Genomic DNA, 12,290 nt, shown 5'->3' with positions numbered 1-12,290 from the left:
CAGGAGTGACCCGTTGCTGGAGAAGGATATCATGCTGGATAAGGTGGAGGGTCAGAAAAAAAAAGGAAGACCCCCAGCGAGATGGATTGGCAAAGTGGCATCATCAATGGGCTCAAGTGTGGCAACAATTGCTAGGTTGGCCCAGGTCCATGCAGTGTTTCATTCTGTTGTACATAGGGTTGCTATGAGTAGGTACAGACTCGATGGCACGTTACAACAACAACAACAACATTATTGATATATATTAACAAGATAATGGAAGTACCCAATTATTTTTACACAGTTATATTATGTAATATGAGCAAGTTATAATATAAAGGTAATATTATATTATCCATACATCTTTGTATTAATAAATACGAAGTTATATACAAATGCAAAACTTCAGAGTGTTTTTAAAAATTAAACATCACAATTAAAGTTACTACCTCTTTCCTTTTTCTCCTCATTTAAACTGTCGATGCTACGTGGTCATGAATCCTATCCCAACTATCTCATAACCTGATAGTCAAAGCCCCACGACCAATCCTGCAAGCTTTTTCAATCTGCAATTGTGCACACAGTTCAGTGTTGGTTCTTTTTTGCTTCCATAGTCCTACCTGCATAGTAATGAATTGATCTACTGTCAATCATGATTTCGTGATTGTTTCTTCCATCATCTATAATGAGCCCCGTGGCAGTGGATTTGTTGGACTCATCATGCTGATGGCTTCCCTGTTCTGGAGGATGTATTTTGTCTTGATTAAGTATTAATGAAGGGGTCTCTATAGAATATGGTGTGCCGTTGTGGGTTAATGTGCTGAATCGCAAGATGGGTTTGAACCACACAGTTGGAGATTCAAGATCACTAGCTGCTCATTGGAAACCATGTAGAGGATCACTATGAGTCAGAACTGACTCTATGGCACTTAACAACAACAACAACACAGAATATGCTGAATTGTGGTGTGGTGTTTTGGAATAATGCACTGGCCTCAAGGTGGGTTTGGACCACAAGATCGGCAGTTCAAAATCACAAGCTGATCCTCAGAAGCCGTATGCAAATTAGCTATGAGTCAGAACTAACGTGATGACACTTAACAGCAACAACAACATAGAATATTCTAGGGAGCAAGGTGGCTCTGGTTTGAGTCCACCAACTGCTCTGCTTGGCAGGAGAAAGATGAGTCTTTCTATATACAGAGATTTACAGCCTCAGAAACTCTATACTGGGTTGCTATGAGTTTGAACAAACTCGACAGCACTTCACAACAATAACAACCTAGAATATGTTTTCTTTTTTCCCCCTTAGAACAGCTGTAATCTTTATGGAAGAATAGCTAGGCTCCTCTTTTATTCTTTCAAGTGAGAAACCATGGATGAGAAAGTTTAGGGATAGAACCAGAAGGTATAGACTTTAGTTTAACAAAAAAAATAGCAGAATTGTGAAACAACAGTCACAGAGTCCATTAGAGAAATCAAACTGAAAACATAATCTACTCCAAATCCAGAAAACCTCTACACCAAGTTGTTGTTGTTGTTAGGTGCCATTAAGTTGGTTCCAGCTCACAGCAACCGTATACACAACAGGATGAAACACTGCCTGGTCCTGTGCCATTCTCACAGTTGTTGTTTTGTTTGAGCTCCTTACTGCTGCCATTGTGCCAATCCATCCTGTTAGAGGACTTCCCTGACATCCCATTTTACCAAGCATGATACCCTTCTCCTGTGAGTTGTCCCTCCTGATAACATTTTTCAAGTATGAAAGATGAAGTGTTGTCATCCTAGCTTCTAAGGGACATCCTGGCTGCATTCCTTTCAGTACAGATTTGTTTGTTTTTCCATGGTACTTTTAATATTCTTCAACAACACCATAACTCAAAGACATCAATTCTTTTATGAACTTCATATTCATTAGCCAACTTTCACATGCATATGAAGCAATTGAAAATAGTATAACTTGGATTAAGAGTACCTTAGTTCTCGAGTTTGCTCATGAACACTGTAAAGAGGTCCTGTGCAGCAAATTTGTCTAATGCAATGCATCGTTTGATTTCTTGGCTGATGCTTCCATGAATGTTGATTATGAATCCAAGCAAAACATAGTCCTTGACAACTTCAATATTTTCTCTATTTATTATGTTGTTATTTGTTAGACCAGTTGTGAGGATTTTTGTTGATCTTACACTGAGGTGCAATTCAAACCGAAGGCAGTTGTCTTTGATTTTCATCAGTAAATATTTTAAGTTCTTTTAACTTTCAGCAAGCAAGGTTGTATCATCTACGTATTGCAGGTTGTAAATGAGTCTTTCTCCATTCGTGATGTCATGTCCTTCTTCATATAATTCAATTACTCGGATTATTGTCTCAGCATACATATTGAATAATATGATGAATGGATACAACTTTTGTGTACACCGTTCCTGGTTATAAACCATTCTGTGTCCCCTTGTTGTGTTTGAGTGAATGCCTTTTGGTTTAATGTACAGATTTCTCACGGGCACAATGAAATATTCTGGCATGCCAATTCTTCATGATGTTACCAATAATTTGTCATAATACACAAAGTCAGAAGCTTTAGCATAATTAATGAAGCATAAGCAAACATCTTTCTGGTATTCTGTGCTTTCAACTAAAAAGCATTTGCCATCAACAATGATATGATTCTTTCCATACCCTCTTCTGAAACCAGCTTAGATTTCTGGCAGTTCTCTGTTGATGTACTGGTGCAGTGATATTTAAATTATCTTCAGTAAAATGTTACTTTCAGATGTTATTAATGATATATTTTTGATGATTGCCACATTAGGTTGGGTCACATCTCTTTGGAATGGGTACCAATATGGATTCCAGCCAATCAGTTGGCACTTCTTCCTTCACTAGCATAGGTTCTTCATCATATGCTACCTCCTGAAATGGTTGAACGTCGACCATTTCTTTTTGGTACAGTGACTCTGTGTACACCTTTCATCTTCTTTTATTGCTTTCTGTATCACTCAATGTTTTCTGCATAGAATCTTTTAATATCTCAAGTTGAGGTTTGAATTTTTTTTTCAGTTCTTTCAACTTGTGAAATGCTGACTCTTTTCTTCCCTTTTGTTTTTCTAATTCCAGGTCTTTGCACATTTCATTGTAATACTTGACTTTGTCCTTTCGTGCTGACCTTTGAAAATTTCTGTTGTATTCTTTACTTCCTTATTTCTTCCACAAAATCAGCACTGGACTGGAAACCACAAGAGTCAACAGACAGTTCAAACCCACCAACTGTTACTCAGAAATCCTACACAGTGTAGCTCGGAGTCTAAACTGACTGGATGGCACGTAGTATAACAACACCCCAGAATGTATGTGATTCATCACAGACAATCAAGTAAAGAGAACCCAAAGACAGACAAGAACAGGATCCTTTATATACCTGTGTGGACAAAACTATTTACATTCTTTTTTTTTTTCAGATAAAATTTCTGCTTATCTAGGACATCTAGTCATGTTCATTGCTTTCCAGGAATATGTAGGAGTATAAGTTTTCTTGATGATTACATTTCTAAAGAGATTGTTTCCAGATTTCTGTGGTAGCATCCTGGATTGACAAGCATTTCTAAGATGCAAGGGAAAAAAATCACATTTACTAGTCCCTACACTTAACAACAACCACAACAAAATAAATTCTAAGGGAGTCCTGGTGTGGCACTGTGGGTTAATGTGCCAGAAAGCTGTCTGAAATGCAAGATCAGTGGTTCAAGCTCACCAGCTGCTCCTCAGAAACCCTAGTCAGGTTCACTGTGGGTTGGTATCGACTCAATGGCACTTAGCAACAAGAACAAAGTAAATTCTTAAAAAAAACAGGAGTAGGCTGATTGCATGTTTGATTGATTTCAGACTGAACAAACTGGTAGAAGTTTTCAGTTTCATGATTTTGGTGTAAATTTGGATATTAGTGGTATTAACTGGTGTTCCTAGTAGGTGTGTGGATATTGTCCTATCACAGACAATGTTGAACTGAAAGACAGATTATGAAATTTTCTTTTTGATGAAGAATGCTATACCATTCCTCTTCAATTTGATGTTCCTGGCATAGTAAACCGGTGAATGCCTAATTCAAAATAGCTATTTCCGGTAGATTTTAGCTCACTAATGTATAAGATATCAACTTCTAAGTGTTTCCTTTCTTTTTGACACCTTCAAATTTTTCTAGATTCATGCTTCTTACATTCCACAATCTGATTATTTCTGCATGTTTTTAGCTATTTTCCCTTGTTTCGATTTGTTCTCTATCAGCAAAGGAAGGTTCCAAAAGTTTACTTCACTCATGTAATTATGGTCAACTCTACTTTCAGGAGACAACTGTTCCCACTCGTAATTTGAGAGCTTTCCAGTCAGACGGACTCATCGTATGGCACTATTTCTGACCATGTTCTGCTACTTCTCATTATGGTTTCATCTTTTGGTACTATATCTGACAATATTCTGTTGTTATTCATAATGTTTCATTGTCTAAACATTCAGAAGTCATAAGCCTCTCCTTCTTCCTAATCTTTTTCTGGAAGTACCAGTGCAATTTTTCCACCATCGGCTAGCCTGCTATTGTCTTAAATACTGGTGGCATATCTTCCAGTATCACAGCAGCATACAAGCTGTGGCAGTACTACAGACTGCTAGACAAGTCAACCTAGAGGCCTGTAACAGGTGTTGAACTAATGTATGTACTCAAAAATTGAACAAACTTCTCACATGAGATCTTGCAAATAATGTCTTGTTTATTTTGAGAGAGGTCTATGAACCAAACATCTAGGAAGGAATGAAAACATCCCTTTCAAGATTTGGCTGGGTATGTTACATATTGCTTAATCTGAGACCTGAAATGAGATCCTGTTTTCCATTCCTCTTTCTTCAAGATCCTCTTCTAGCCAAACTCACAGAATGAGATGTTTTTTCAGAGTGTTAGCCTCCTGTGCCACGGCTGTCCTACCCTGCCTCTGGTATTTGTCAGAAGAACAAAGTTCACAGTTTGAAGTGCCATCATAGTTTTGAGTTAGGAAGAAACATATTTGTGGAAGTGTTAAGATAATATCTTAGAAAATAGAAGGAACACACTAATTATCTTCAGTCTCTGGATTGAGTCTGTGGATTCTTGGTTCTGTGTCTGGCCTCCAGAGGGCGATGCTGCACAAACTGGAGATTGTGTTTCTATTGAAGACCAGCCTCATTGGCCCAGCCTCTCCTACAACTGGATGAAAAACTTTCACTATATTCTTTACTGTCAAGCACATGTGACTAGAATCAGTGGTTAGAACTCATCTAGGCTCAGTAGTTTTAGCATTTTTATCTAAGCAAAGAACTTGTTCAGCTTAAACTTCCACACATGTCCTATATTTAATTGCTTAGTTCTGCAGCCACTTTCGTGCCTGCTCAAGGAAGATCTTCCAGAAAAGAGTTTGTCTCCACTGCTTAGCTATGTTTCTGCTGCCCATCTTAGTATATGGGGTGACTATTGCTCTGAGTAAGTAAAATTTCACAGACTCTGATAGGAAATACTTTTCACAGTGAAGTCTGCAATGCTGTCACTAATATAACTTTGATTTTTCAGGAGAAGCCAGAGGGCAGTCAGTGACCCAGCCTGATGTCCAAATCTCTGTCACTGAAGGATTGCCACTGGAATTGAAGTGCAACTGTTCCTATAGTACAACTCCTTATCTCTTCTGGTATGTCAAATACCCTAATGAAGGTCTTCAGCTTCTCCTCAAGTACTATTCAGGGAACACCCTGGTTAAAGGCAACAAAGATTTTGAGGCTGAATTTAAAAAAAGTGAATCATCCTTCAACCTGAGGAAACGCTCTGCCCATCTGGACGACTCAGCTGAGTACTTCTGTGCTGTGAGTGACACAGTGCTTGTGACTGCAGGGGGAGCTGAACACAAACTTCCTGAGACAGCAGGGAGGCTTAGTCCACAAAGGGACCTTGTCTTAGTCCAGGAAATAACTACATCTTCAAGAATTTGAGTTCTAACACAGTTGGGCCATGTACAGCGAGAGTTGTGGAGCCACTATGGAACTGGAGAACTAAATCTAATGTGACATAGCACAGGGGAACTTTGCTTTCCATTCAGCATTTTATTTTTAACTAATCTGAAGCAAAATTGAGCAAGTGTTGTAGGTTTCTCTCATTCTTGCAAGTCTGCTGTCTTTCCAATTTTGTAATGGTTTCCCTATATTCTTTTTTCATAGTTCTAATACTTTGGTTATTTCCCCTCATTTTAGCTGCCCCATTTAGAAGAGAGGAGATTCCTTGGGATGCTGAATGACTTAGAACATGTGGGCTTTAGTAATTTTTTAAATACATATTGTTGAAGAAGGAATGAATGACTCAATTTACTTCATATTTCTTTAGGTACTAAAGGACAGGACCGAAATCTAGTTGCCAAATTCCTACTATTTTGAAATAAGTCTTGTTTTACTTTTTCCAATGATTAAAAAAAAGACACATAATATTTTCATATATTGTTGTTCTGTTAAATGCCATAGAGTCTGTATCAGGTTTCTTAGGAGTGACTGGGTGTTCTGAACCACTAATACTGCAGTTCAAACCAAACTTTCAGTCCATTGCTCATTCTACAGCGCCTTACCAGGATTCCTCTGATTAGGATATAAAAACAAATGTACAAAAGTGTTTTATATATCAAGTGTTTGAATTCTTGTAGTTTAATAATGACTTGGAGGAAAGTGAAGACAAGGGGTGGGATGGGACTTTTAAGGAATGAAAAGAATAATTGCATTGTGGTCAACAATTTAGCTAAGGGGATCACCAGTGAAGATCAACATTATATTGAATTCACAGTGATACTGACTATTTGTGGTATATGCATTGGAAAGACTGTTGGGAAGGAGGAGCTAATGTAAAATTATTCAAATGAACGTATGCTTATTTCCTCTGTTTTGCTCTCCACTCTTCATTCTCTACTCTCTATGAGGCTGGTTATCCTTAGGAAATCAAGGCTCACCGATTCAATTGCATGGTCCCAAAAGACCACATGTGTTTATTTTATACAGATATGTGTGAGGAGAAATTCCAGTTGATTTTGTTGACATGTCACTTTGATTTTAAGGAGGTTTTCTTACCCAGGAGACCAAAAATCTAGGATGAAAGCTAAACTTGAAAGTATTGATTTTTGTTTGTTTTTCACCAGAAGCTGCTCTATAGTACTGCACATTTGCTATACAAAATTTTCTGTTTAGAAGAGGGCAGTTAATCAAACCTCATGATTTATGAAAGACGACTGTGTGTTTCCTTCATTTTAATTTCAATAGTTCGCATAGCTACAAATGGCTAATGAATAAAACTTCCTGGAGTTACTTTTCAATGTTGACTCAGTAATCATTAAAGATGTTATCATACTGGAAACATGGTATTCATTGAGGAATAATGTATTTTTGCTTCTGTGAAATTTCTAATCCTTGGAAACATTTTCTTTTTTTTTTTTTTCCCCCAATTTACTTTGTGAGAAATAACTCTTGTGGGTGTGGTCCATCTTCAGGAATTCAAGAGATTGTTAGACCTGGCAGGCAGATTACTGAAACAAGCAGGCTGTTTTAGGACTAGGAAATTTAGAGGCCAAGATGGACAAACTTCATCTCTCATACTTTGGACATATTGTCAAGAGGGAGCAGTCGCTGGAGAAGGATATCATGTTTGTTAAGGTGGAGGGTCAGAGAAAAAGAGGAAGACCACCAACAAGATGGATTAGCCAAGTGGCATCATAGATGGATTCAAGCGTGGCAACAATAGTGAGGTTGGCCCAGGATTGGGCAGTGTTTCTTTCTGCTGTGCATAAAGGTCACTATGAGTAGATATCGACTCTATGGCACCTAACAACAACAGCAACAGCCATTAAGACCATGGGCAAGCCATTTTGGCTTCTCTGGTGGTAGGGAAAATGGGATGTGCCATAGAATGGTATATGGGGAACTGGAACCGGAGGAGGGGCTTTTTGGAGACAAGAATAAAAAACATTTGTGGCAGGCCATGTGCGTCTGCCTGTGTCTACTGTGTTCAGTGCCTGATTTTGTAAAATCAAATAAAAAAAAAAACCTCACTCTCACTAAAACGAGTACAGATTGGATTACTTGAGTGTTTATCAGTATAGACAACGTTTGTCACAAATTTGGGGGCCCATCCAGGATTTTCTGCCCACTTGGAGCTGCAGCCCTCATGGAAAAGGAGACACGTCCTGCTTTGGTTTTGGCGGCCTGCTCCACAGGGTTGATTGCCTCCCAGTGAGAGCCAGAAAAAGACCTGAGACTGTTAAAAAGATGATCAGAATTAGTGAGAGAGATGTGGAGGACTGAGAACAGAGTAACCACGGCTCCAAGGCAAGCTGTGCACAGGCTAGGGGAGGAAAATTGGACTGTAAGTATTGTCCTTGTGGTCAGGCATTTTCGAAGGTCATTGTGTGACTGAGAGGCATCTTGGATGCTAAGCAATGCGGAGTCCCAATCCAGTTGGAGGTGGACAAAGTTAAATCTTGGGGTTGTATGCAAGAAATCTCCATGAGTACCCAAACATAGGAAAATTTTGGGAAGTTGAGTATGCAAGGAAACTCAGACACCAAGACCAAAAAAAAAAAAAAAATGGGGAACCTAATTCTAGGCTTAGGGAAGAAGGGAGCAGGTGAGACTCTCACAGACGTTCCTCCTGTCAGTCCTCTGGGGAGAATGTTGAGGGCTTGGGGGGACAATCCCCAAACCCAGGAAAAAGATAAAAATATTGTTGTTTTACTTGGCCAAAAGAACAATTCCATTTTTCAGGTCTTAGTATCTTTATCTTTGTTTCCAGACTGTTCTTTTCAGTGTTACTATTCTTGTTGGACTAGAAATGTCCTTCCTCCTTACTTAATTCCTGTTTAGTAGAGGGGGAGGGGGTGGTACTCAGGGTAAAGGAGTGACTATGAAACCAGGGTAATACAGGTCTAGGACCCAGGGGTTCTAACCTGTCCTGACAAGATGGGGTGGGTTTGGATGCTAATATGATTAAAATGTATCATTACCATGTTGTTGTTGTTGTTAAGTGCCGTTGAGTCGGTTCCAACCCATAGTGACCCTGTACAAGGTTTCCGCATTACCATGGGGGAGGTTTTTTGCCTATGACCATCCGATAAGGTTGATAGTAGATGTAACTATGGCATCTTTCCCTCAAACCATCAAGTTAGGTGTTTGCCAAGTTTTATCCTGCAGGAAATTGGAGGACTCAGAGCTTATCTCAATTATAGGGAGCCAAGAGTAGCAATCTGGGTCTATGGAGTTGATTCTTCCCTTCCCTGACTTCAGCACCAAACCCAGGCCTTTTTCCTGTTACTGCCCATAAGGAAATCTTTAATAATGACCCTGAAAGAGTAGAAGTGATTGAGGAAAAAGACATAAGACATACATAAGAAGTAGAAATAGAATATAGGCGTGTGAATGCTTGGGTAGAAGGGGTTAAATATTCAGTGCAAGCTCTCAGTAAAAGTCATTGCCATGTTTGTGCAGCTGATAAACCACAGGCGCAGACAATTCCCTTTTCCCTTAGTTGGGCTTTGGACACGTACTGCAGGTTGGCTCTGTACAAGGATGCTTGAGGAAATGAAACTTGTAAGGGCTTGTCAAAGACAATTTCTTCATTCTCCATAGGGATGAGGAACCACTCTTCTGGTCTTTAAAGGCAGGGAGCAGAGTTCACAGTGCCCATAGGAGAATTGACAACTTACACCCATGTCCAAAATGTCACTGGTGAACCTAGCCGTGTCCTATTTGGCCCTCTGAGTATTGTGGAAAAGGGAATGTCCAAGATTTGCTGTCTTCCAATTGGACTGGGACATGTGTATTAGTCCAGCTGCCAATTCCCTTCACCCTAGAGTTCTGCAAGAAACCTGAGCAACATGAGAAATCTTGAGCTCAGAGATCTCTCCCTGGATCTCTTGATCCATAGTTTCATAAATGACACCAGAGATGCCCTATAAGGGGCAGTTAGCCAGATGTCTTGGGGAAACAATAGCACTAGACATGATGCTAACTGAAAAGGGAGGTAGGTGTATGTGTAATATTGGGAGCTAAGTGTGGTATTCCTAACAGAACAGCTCCTGATGAAACTATCACAAAGGGCCTGCCAGAATTAAGCATCACAGCTAACGAATGGGCTGAAAATGCTGGTATTAACTGACTGGTTAGAGGGGTGGTTTAGAAAGTGGGAAAATATAGCCACCTCAATCTTCACTTTTCTCATGTTAGTAGTTAGAATTTAAACAGATATTAGATGTACTGTCATGCCCTGAGTGTGAAGACTAGTGCAGATTCGGAGGAAGTCTACATTTGGCTGTGTGAGTGGGATTCATTGAAATGGCTCTAGACCTAAAACAATTGTAATGTTTTGTGGGAGAACGAACAAAGGGGAATGGGATAAAACGTTTCAGCTGAAAGGAGAGCAGCTTCTGGAGTTGCCTGGAGCTGTATAAAAAAGAATTAAGGCCTACTGGAAGGAGCTTTGATAGTACAGTGGTTATGAATCAGGCTGCTAACTTCAGGGTCAGCAGTTTGAAACTACCAGCTGTTCTGTAGGAGAGAGATGAGGCTTTCTGCTCCTGTAAAGATTTACAGTCTCAGAAACCCTGTACAGGGTCCCTATGAGTCGGTCAGGGCACATAACAACAAAATGGCCTACTGAAATCTACCCTGTCAGAGGCCCATGGCCATATGTATGTGAATGGGGTTAATTCAGGGTGGAGGGAACTTAAGTGTTTTAAATTTTTAATGTGTTTGATTACCTTATGGATATTGGCTTCTCCTGCTTATTATTGTAAAATAAAATATTGTAAAATGTACAATAGAAATATTGAGAATTATGATTAAGGAAAGTTTGTCAGATGGCTTTTGGCCTATACTTGAGTGGATTCATTAGAATTTAAGGTGGACTCTTCAGCCAGAGGTTGAGTTGATACATTTGCATTTGAAAAAATATGAACACCGACCCAGAACTCTTGAAGATTTGTGAGTTAAAAAAAAAAAAGGCAGACAGAATGGCATTTTGAGTTTCAGAGGCAAGGAAAGTTGGCCCATCAAAGAAAACCCCTTTTTAGGACAGAAAGTTGAAGGGAACCAGCCAGCAATATGCTGGCTGATGCACCACTGACCTTGAGATGAAATAAGAGGAAAAGCTGATAGCTTTTGAAGTGTCTGAGGTATGTGTGAACCCTCAAGCTTGCAGGTGGTACTCATTTGACCTAGCTTGGATGGCTAGGGTTGTTGAGCTGACTAGAACCTGACTAAATAAATATAAACATGTTTAATACTCTGAACAAGCATCAGTTGCTACAATTTGATGGACTGGACTTTTGCTTATGGATGCAGTTCCTAAAAATTCTAATCAGAATGAAAATCTCTTCAAATTGAGGAACATGCACGTCTTCTCAGTGTACTGGATTGGTAGTATGGGTGATTTAGACATTATTATTGCTATAAGTGACTGACTTGACACATTTTCATGGGTGTGCTTGGTTTTAGAATGAGGGGTCAAAGGAAAATTCCCACTGACTAGTTTTGCTGTTTTCCAGATGTGTCTGTCTGGTGAAAGAGGGTATGGAATGATGCTGATGAGATTGTATTATTTCAGTTGTAGTATTGGTTGTGATGGTCAAAACTGTAATTGTAGAAGATATGTAGCTAAAAGGAGGGAATAGTTATTTTTCATTTCAGGACCAATCCCAGGACATCAAGAAGGAAGGGCATGAGTAGAACTTGGGATCCCTGCCTGAAGAAGCAGCAACAGCAGAGGTGGTGACATGGAGCAGCTATGGACTCTAAGCCCATGGACTGAATGAGGCTGTGTGCCTATGGGCCAGAGATTGGTTTTTGGACATTTATGTGTGCATCAAATATTTATGATTTGTTCATTCGTGGCATTTAAGGAGAAAATGGGGCCAGTGCATTTTCGGTTGTATGTGTTTTAGTTATATAAGGCGTAAGTATGATGCAACCTAATATGGTATAGTTAGCTGTACTCTTAGGGACATCGAGAAATGATATATTTTATGAGGGTTTAAGATGAGTGAATAAAGATGAGACCAATAAGTGTAAATAGAAAGGAGGAGGATCTGTGAGAAATAGCTCTTGTGGGGGTGGCCCATCTTCAGGAATTTATGAGATTGCTAGGTCTGGCAGACAGATTGTTGAAACAAGCAGGCTGTTCTAAGACTAGGAAATTAAAATAAGAATACTGCCATTAAGACAATGGGCAAGCCATTTTGGCTTCAATGGGGGGAGGGAAAATGGGACATGTCATAGAA

The 12,290-nt window shown here is 39.4% G+C and overlaps 1 protein-coding gene across 1 annotated transcript in view; it reads left to right on the top strand.

Moving 5' to 3' along the window:
* LOC102825433 overlaps positions 1–12,290 on the top strand; it is a 30,634-nt gene that overhangs the window by 16,825 nt on the left and 1,519 nt on the right. The window contains exons 4-6 of the mRNA XM_006835538.1: positions 5,365–5,479; positions 5,567–5,853; positions 6,238–6,301. Coding sequence (XP_006835601.1) covers positions 5,365–5,479; positions 5,567–5,853; positions 6,238–6,301 — 466 coding nt within the window. The remainder of the gene's footprint in view (positions 1–5,364; positions 5,480–5,566; positions 5,854–6,237; positions 6,302–12,290) is intronic.

Source organism: Chrysochloris asiatica, unplaced genomic scaffold (genome assembly GCF_000296735.1).
Source record: "Chrysochloris asiatica unplaced genomic scaffold, ChrAsi1.0 scaffold00017, whole genome shotgun sequence".
Lineage (NCBI taxonomy): Eukaryota > Metazoa > Chordata > Mammalia > Afrosoricida > Chrysochloridae > Chrysochloris > Chrysochloris asiatica.
The sequence above is the reverse complement of the archived record's forward strand: the minus strand, read 5'-3'. Positions and strand labels throughout refer to the sequence as shown.